At 39.5% G+C, this 8,165-nt stretch overlaps 1 protein-coding gene across 3 annotated transcripts; it reads right to left on the bottom strand.

The window, feature by feature from the left end:
* Positions 1-1,327: 1,327 nt before the first annotated feature.
* LOC116246811 (PH, RCC1 and FYVE domains-containing protein 1-like) lies at positions 1,328-7,814 on the bottom strand. 3 transcript variants are annotated; one of them, XM_031618682.2, is made up of 7 exons: positions 7,303-7,814; positions 6,936-7,130; positions 4,679-6,838; positions 3,272-3,418; positions 2,016-2,141; positions 1,756-1,928; positions 1,328-1,685 (listed from the first exon to the last, which is right to left on the bottom strand). In XM_031618682.2, exons 2-7 carry the CDS (start codon positions 7,017-7,019, stop codon positions 1,553-1,555), a joined length of 2,823 nt encoding a protein of 940 aa, XP_031474542.1. In that variant the 5' UTR covers positions 7,020-7,130; positions 7,303-7,814; the 3' UTR covers positions 1,328-1,552. The 3 variants fall into 3 exon arrangements, with proteins under 3 accessions (XP_031474542.1, XP_049931728.1, XP_049931729.1); XM_050075771.1 differs by having other exon boundaries at positions 1,756-2,141; XM_050075772.1 differs by lacking the exon at positions 7,303-7,814 and having other exon boundaries at positions 1,756-2,141; positions 6,936-7,231.
* Positions 7,815-8,165: the final 351 nt, after the last annotated feature.

Raw genomic sequence — 8,165 nt, 5'->3', positions numbered from 1 at the left:
GCCTGCCTACCTACATACCTATATATATATATATATATATATATATATATATATATATATATATATATATATATATGAGTGAATCTCAGCTTATTCATGACAACCATTCAATTCATAAAAAAAAAGGTGTAAGCTAATACTACATGATCAATCATCTTTTTGTCTTATTTTTCTCTCAACCATCTAGCAGAATGGATCAGACGGCCTCATCAATATGCACATTGATGAGGCCGTCTAATCCATTCTGTTGGATGGTTGAGAGAAAAACATGACAAAAAAATGACTGATCATCTAGTATTAGCTTACACCTTTTTTTTCTTGTTTTTCTTTATATATATATATAACCCCGCAGCTAGAGTTCATGCTGTCCTAGAGACAATCCATCAGAGCCATCCAATTGCTCGTGTAGAGCCTTGGATATATATATATATATATATATATTATGCTATTTTTCTTTGTTTTTTCTTTCAACCGTCTAACCGTCTATCACAATGGATCAGAAACCCTCATCAATGAGCACTAACCCTCATCAATGAGCACTGGTGACTCTAGACAGACAGAGTCACCATTCACTCACAATAGATTGATCACGTCTTGCTCACACTAAATTTCCTTTTTTAAAAAAATAGTAAGTGCCATCAATAAATTTAAATTTGAAAAGAAAATTTTAGGCAGCATGAGTTGTTTTACTTATTTGACTCAGCAATTCACCGTAATTCACATGAGATATCACATGCATAGGCCTATTTGGAGGAAAAACATATCTGTACACACATTTCATCTCCTCAAGTTTACCTTGTAGAGCACCATGACTTATTAGGCAAAGTAGGTTGCATGAAGTCGTTTCAGCACTTATACTTTGATTGTGCTTTTTGGAACAATACTTACTGAAACCACTGAAGAAGTTTATTAGATCTGCAGGGGCATCAAACTCAGGACTTGAAAGGAAACAAAAGTTCCAACTCAGTCAACAAAATCATTTTATCATCTGCAACACCATTACCATTTTGTGATTATCTTACAAGAAAATCAGTAATGGTCAAAAATCAGGAAAAAAATAAATAGGCATTCATATCAAAGAGAAAAAGTGTACCTATACATGAAGCATGTGGAAGTCCAATACAACTACCAGATTCCAAGCATCCTCCTGAAAGTTGAAACAAGATGCTCAGTGCTTCAGATTTTATTATACACAATCAGAAAAGATGGAACCAACAAAGTTATAGTGTGCATGAGAGAGAGAGAGAGAGAATTACCTTAGGCACATATGCTTGTCAATTACATGTCCCATTTAAACTGTAGATCAACCAAGTTCTTTATCTCACAACTCTCTCTCTCTCTCTCTCTCTCTCTCTCTCTCTCTCTCTCTCTCTCTCATATCCTTTGTTTAGAAGATGGGAGAACCATCTGTAGTTAAAATTTTAAATCCATGAGAATGAACAATGGAGGACTATCCTCTTTCTCTAGTATAGAAGATGGGAGCAGGATCTGCAGCAACATCTTTGAGAACAACTGGAGGCTCCATTTCAGTTAAACCATCTGGATTACAAGATCAAGAAGAAGCAGCATCATGGCCCACAAAAATCCCACATTTATCAACCATGTGCACATTGTACTGTTTGCATACTCTTGTCTGATTTTCAGCCCACCATTGTGTTGCTCGCTCCTTGCTGAATTGCTTCCGACTGCATTTATATTTTGAGTTAGTCTTCAACTAAACCTACAATTTGACACTGACAAAGTAATGACCTGTACCTGAAGCGGACACGCTTGAGATTGTTAGTGCCACCATGCAAGGAAGTAAGGGTTATATATACCCCTGGCTCATCTTGCTCAACCCATTCTCCATCATGTTCATGGCTTTGATTTGATTGTACAATATTTCTTGTGGAAGCTCCTGAATTGCCTACTCTGATATGATTTTCCCTCTGGATGGTATTATAAGATGAAACATGAGCAACTGGTGGCTTATTTATAATGGTCAGACTCCGATCAGCAACACAGTGAGTACTTACACTGCTCAATTCTTCAGCATGTAAGACAAAGGCATCGGTCAAAGTTGAACTTCCTTTGCTAATTAATAAACCAGGCGTAGTCAAATCGGCATCTCCAGTGAGGAGCCTTTTATCCATTGCTTTAAACTGTTCAACATCCAAACATTACATTACCAGCTGGTCAATTTAGTGAAACTTTACTGCACATTTTGAACAAGTACAACAAAGATTTTTTTATCAAGGAAAAGAACGACACGTCCTTGGTGTGGTACAAAAACATGTGGTATAGATGCATAAGTATAATAACCAGCCTGACCCTCTTAGGATCATTATGAACATCCTAATCATCAGTATCTAGCCATTTCTGTTAATGAGCATAATGAGATAGGATCTAATACAGAGACATCTAGAGACTCCGGGGAAGATATTTGATCCAGCAGATCCTAAAATCCTACAATCCATTTGTTCTAGTTGATCGCTTTCATGTCTATGGATTGACAATGAAGTAGGAACAGATAGAGAATATTGTACTCATTCAAGAGTCAAAGCTTCCAAAGAAACAGTTTCCATCTCAGGGACAGAGTCAAAATTTCTGAAAGCAGTTCACATCTTAGGAAGTGCATTCTTGGTACCTTGTATTCTATCAGTCTATATTGTTTCTTTCTGCCAATGTCACAAACTGCAATTTTTGCCTCATGTAAATTTTTTGGCAGGGAAAGTACCCAGTCAAGTTGTTAGCATAATGCTTGGGCCTTGTGAGTTGAAGACCCTATGGGTGCAGATTATGCATCTTCAACCAAGCTCTTTCAACATACAAAAGGCAAAAGCTCTTAATTCTTTTAAACCATTTAACCTCGACGGATTGCAGGCTGGCCAGTAATTTGTCAAGTTCTTAAGAGACACCTTTACTCATTTCAATTGCACAATGCATGTCTTTCATGCAAAAAGGGCCAGTGATGCGAGGAGAGGCAAGTTTATAGTTCTTTGAGGATCCCAGTAATAGGTTTCTTCCTATTAGTTATGCTGAATAAATACAGTAATAAAAGTAAAATGCCACAAGGACATGGATTCATCATAATGCAAGCACAACAAACTTCAAATAAATGCAAACAAATATTATCAATGAGGTTAATAAAAACTTGTCTCATGTTAATTTTGGATTCTTTGTTATTAAATAATCATCCCATCACATGAAAAATTTAATAAGCAATTGCCTGCAGTGTACACAACTTTGCTATTAAAAAAGAGTTGAAATTTTAAAAAATGCGTCAATTTACCTGAATGGAAAGAGCTTCAATGACTTCCTTAGCAGCCTTACATTTGGCTCTTTCTTCCCTGGCAATAGTCATAGCTTCGTTAAATTGTTTTGAAGCCTTTTCAAGCTCAACTTCCAGAAGCTCGGCTTTTTGGGTGAGATGTTCCACCTGCACATTATTAAAAAGAAACATCCATTAGCTAATCCATAAGAGGTTTATCATCATAGGAAACAATGTAGTAATCCTTGGATGATGTAGTTCTCATCTAATCCACAGCTTCAGAGTTCCAAGAAGTTTCTACTCAAGAAAAAAGAGCTCTTGAAAATAGACACTACTGGATGTCCAACAGAGGAAGATGGTTTTGCAACAGCTCTTAACCACACCTTGTCCAAACCATACAGAAGTACTGCAGGACTTTCTTTACATATTTTGAAACTGTAACAAGCATACTTGATCCCTACACTGCCAATCAAAAGATCATGCCCATTTACATCTTTTACTTGGTATACAAGTGCAAACAAGTTCACGGGTACAAGACAAGCATATATTGCTCTAAGATATGTAGAGATACATAGCATTACGTCATTTTATTGAATATGTGGGATCAAAAATCTTGACAACCCAATTTTAGGTGTGAAGAAAAAGACAAAACTCATATTAAGCTTATGAAATGCCACGAAGCAAGTGTCAATTCTCTAGGCACTTTCTTTGCTTTTTCAGAAACCCCACCAAAGGACCCTGGTGCTCCACGTGATTCACCAGGCATGCTATCTGCAGCTATGCATCTTCAGAACAGTAGGATTCGATAAGAAAGAATCCCTGATCATTTGACTATATGGGTTCCAATTCTCATTGTATAAGGTGCAAGATTCTGGTTTATTAAGAAAATATCATTTCCTCTAGCAGAATTTGGTGCTCCATGAGCCAACTTTTCCCTTTCGAGTTTTATGGTATGCAATTAATAAATCCATAAACTAACTGTGCACTCAGAAAGCATTCAATGTTTTCTAATTGAGATCATCTCATGAATCTCTAGGTGATGCATGAAAATCTTTCACTTGATTGGTTACAGAGGGGACCTTTAAAGGCACCATCATAAGATCAAGAAAATTCTATTAGCCTTCACCATTGGTAAATATCATTGAAATGGACAGGAGCAAGAGGCTCCGATACAGTAAACACATTGGAGTGCACACTATCAAGTGCCTGCAGGTAAAGCATCAGCCGTCAAAATTGAAGAATATAGTTGGCCATGTAATCAGGGCCTATGCCATAAGTATTGATAGGCATGGGAATGAGAGGAATCCGTAACAATTACTGCTACTATTGCTTGCTAGCATACGTCCACGTCCTTAGCAAAAACATTAATCTTTTTTTTTTTCACTCCCTAAATGAGACAAGGAAGGTATTGAAGGTTCAAGAAATTACCTGTACTCTTAACTGAAGAACCTCGTGGGTCAAGCTATTATCTGTCCTGGCATCACATGCACCTATTTTAGGTGAAGAAGACCGAACCAGACTAGTTGTTTGTGTTGTAGAACGTAGGGGGCTGGGCAGTCTAGAAATAGATGTTTCTCCTGAAACAACTCTGGACCCAGGAACCCAATCTGAGAAAAAGGGCTGTGCAGATCCAAACACTGGATTAAATGATCCTGAAGAAGTAAAACCACCCCATTGACTGCCACAGTGAGGAACAGGTGATACTCGGGTGCTGTTTAAGTCCAATTTCTTCTTTCCATTCGACGAGTATGTTCCTTCAACGTGCGTGAGGGATTCAGCAGAAGATAATCTCATCTGGTCCTCAGATCTCAACCCAAATATATCATCCTTCTCAACTGAACCACTGTAGATGAGATATGTGCTTCCTGTCCTACTAATTGTTGCATGAGAACCAGAAAATTTATCTAGATTTTTCTTCAGCTTATTGAAGCAACTCCCACAGACACGATACGGTTTGTTACAGTTTGGGGCCATGGAAGCTTTAACTGATTTCTTTGCAGCGCATGCATTACAGAATAGAAGCCCACAATTGTAGCAGTTATGGCGCTTCCTTTTGAAATTAAATGGGAGATGGCAGCCAGAGCACATGGATTGATCAATGCTAGAAACCTGTTTGTGCAAACAAATAGCTGCTGTAAAATTAGAGCCACAGACAACACTTTTGACCTGCTTATCTTTTAAGGCTTCAACCAAACATGGGGCATTCCTATCTCTTGTGTCCCCATGGCCCAGCTGTCCATTTGCTCCTTTCCCCCAAGTATATACTTCCGTTCTTGATGTCAATGCTGTAACATGATAAGCACCACAGGAAATTTCTTCAACAAAACCGTTCTGTAGTTTTCCCTCAACACGAGCAGGGATCTTCCCATCGGATTGGACATTCCCCAGTTGACCATAAACTGTGCTGCCCATAGTGTAAACATGACCTGAGGCTGCGAGAGCGACTGTTAAGCGATGGCCACAAGCTACTTGGCTAAAGTTGAACTCTGCCAGTGCTACCACACTAGCAGGGACAAGTCTAGATTCATTATCACCGTGTCCAAGCATACCTTTGTAACCGTCACCCCATGTAAACAGCCTGCCAGAAGAACCATTTGAATTAGGAGTCCCACACATGACATCTACGACCGCAGCCGTATGCCACACACCGCAGGCAGCACATATCGTGCGCAGACCCCTCAAAGTCTCCACTTCTCTCGGTCTAGTCACACTTCTGCAGTCTCCATGTCCAAGAACACCAAAAGTTCCATCACCAAAAGTAAACAACTGCCCAGCTGAAGTCACGACAGCTGTATGCCAAGGGCCACAGGAAACAGAAGAGACAGGCAAGGCCCCCAAAGGAAAATTTACCCTTTTGGGGATCCATTTGCTCACTTCATCACCATGTCCGAGGAGTCCAGAATGATAGGCACCATCACCCCATGTATAAAGTTCTCCAGACAAAGTTACAGCACACGTATGATATTCACCACAAGCAACGACTGCAACATTCACGCCGCTGAGAGAATTTACAAGCTTTGGATGTGAAACATCAACATTTACACCATGCCCAAGTCGGCCACCAGAGTCCTCCCCCCAAGAGAAGAGCTCCCCTTCCCTGGTGACCAAGGCGGCATGTTTTCCACCGCAAGCTATACTCCGAATATCAAACAATGCTGTTAATTCCACAGCTTTTGGTAAAAGAGAGTCAATTTTGACACCAGCACAAGTACCAGCCCTGTGAATTCCGCCACCCAGAGCCCCTTCTCCTGTATCTTCACCCCAAATGAAAACATCCCTAATTGCATCAGCATCTTCATGACCAGAACCTTGGCTTGATGAGCTCACAACACTTGACATACTAACTCTAACTGTCTCAGTTGCAGAGCTTTTCATTTGTTCATTTACACCATCTGAGATGCCTGACGACAAAGACTGAGCAGAACCACCAATAAAGTTTCTAGGCGGAAATGCTTTGGGCGATAAAACATGAGAAGATGACTTAACTTCGCTATGCTTAGGTGGGCTACCAACATAAGAAGATGCCTTATCTTCGCTATTCTTAGATGAGCTTCCATGCAGTGTAGGAGGTCGGCGATCGTCTCCATCCTGTTTAAGCACGCATAAACATTAACTGCATCCAAAGAAGTTTATAGCAGGAAAGAAAAACTAAAAATCGCAAAGGAAAAAAATTAGCCATCCACACCTTATGTAAGCTATTTGCAATACACAATGGGGAGACGAATGAAGAACCTCGAGTTAATGCTCGCGGGCTACATGTATCTGACATAGCTGCGTCGCTTCTTGCATCCAAAATACTCCATTTGTGGTGGCAGCCCCGCGAAACCAATGCTTTAAGACCAGTAAACCACACCTCAGTTTCATGTTTATCCTTGCAGATCTGAGACCAGGCAAAGGATCATAAAGTGAAGATAAAATAAACCAACAAAACAATAAATGGTTTCTGATAGTAAATTTGCAACATAATTACAAAAGGAAAAGCCAACATGTGTTCAACACAAACTCATAAGAGGAAGAAAAAGCTAGACGATTGACTGTGATTGGTAGCATACCAGATCGAGCGACCGGTCATTGTATATCAAAGAAAAGGATTGGCATTCCTTCTCTGGTTGCGGATACCTCTGAAATATTGCCTGCACAAAAACAAATAACCTAAAGAATGATTTTGACGTCTACGTTTCAGTTTTATCATATAGAGTTAGATTCCTAGGCCCTGAGAGTTCAAACTTGCGAGAGGTTCATGATGCGATCGTTGTACCACTTATGGACAGAACATTCCTGTAACAATGTCTTGACGTAAACAACAATCCTCTCCTCTTATCCACAATCCTTGATCGTAAACTACACGATGGCGGCCCTTGTGTCCACCTAAAGAATCCCATAAGACAAAGATTGTGCCTGACATCTCCAATTCTGCCAAGAAAACCTGCTGAACAAGTTGACAGGTGCGGACCATACGGATGACGAACGAAACAGAACATGGGAGAATATAAAGAGAAGGAAGAAAAAGGAGAAAGATGAGGAAAAGTAGAGTCAGCTTGGAGAAAACAAAGATGGCCAACGATTAACAGAGAAAACCAGCTGAACAGTCACATACGATTACGATGATGAACGAAATAGAAGCACGAGAGGGGTACAAAGGCAGAAGGAAAAACGAGAAAGGTGAGGTACGATAGAATCATAGATCGCCTGGAGGGAAGAATAAAATGAATAAAGAAGGAGGAAATGGTATACTTTAAAATTTAAATATGCGATTCCCAGTTTTGAATTTTCTTTACATCTTGAATATCATCAGCAACTCAAATAAAGAAGTATGCTTTTCATGTTTCCCTTTTTTCAGTTTTTCACGTATTCAGATTCAAATACAACTGTACTTGAATTCGGATCTAAAATTTACAATCTGAATCCGATTTTT

Source organism: Nymphaea colorata, chromosome 2, assembly GCF_008831285.2.
Source record: "Nymphaea colorata isolate Beijing-Zhang1983 chromosome 2, ASM883128v2, whole genome shotgun sequence".
Classification (NCBI taxonomy): Eukaryota; Viridiplantae; Streptophyta; class Magnoliopsida; order Nymphaeales; family Nymphaeaceae; genus Nymphaea; species Nymphaea colorata.
Note: the sequence above shows the minus strand (reverse complement) of the source record. Positions and strands in the feature narration are given on the sequence as shown.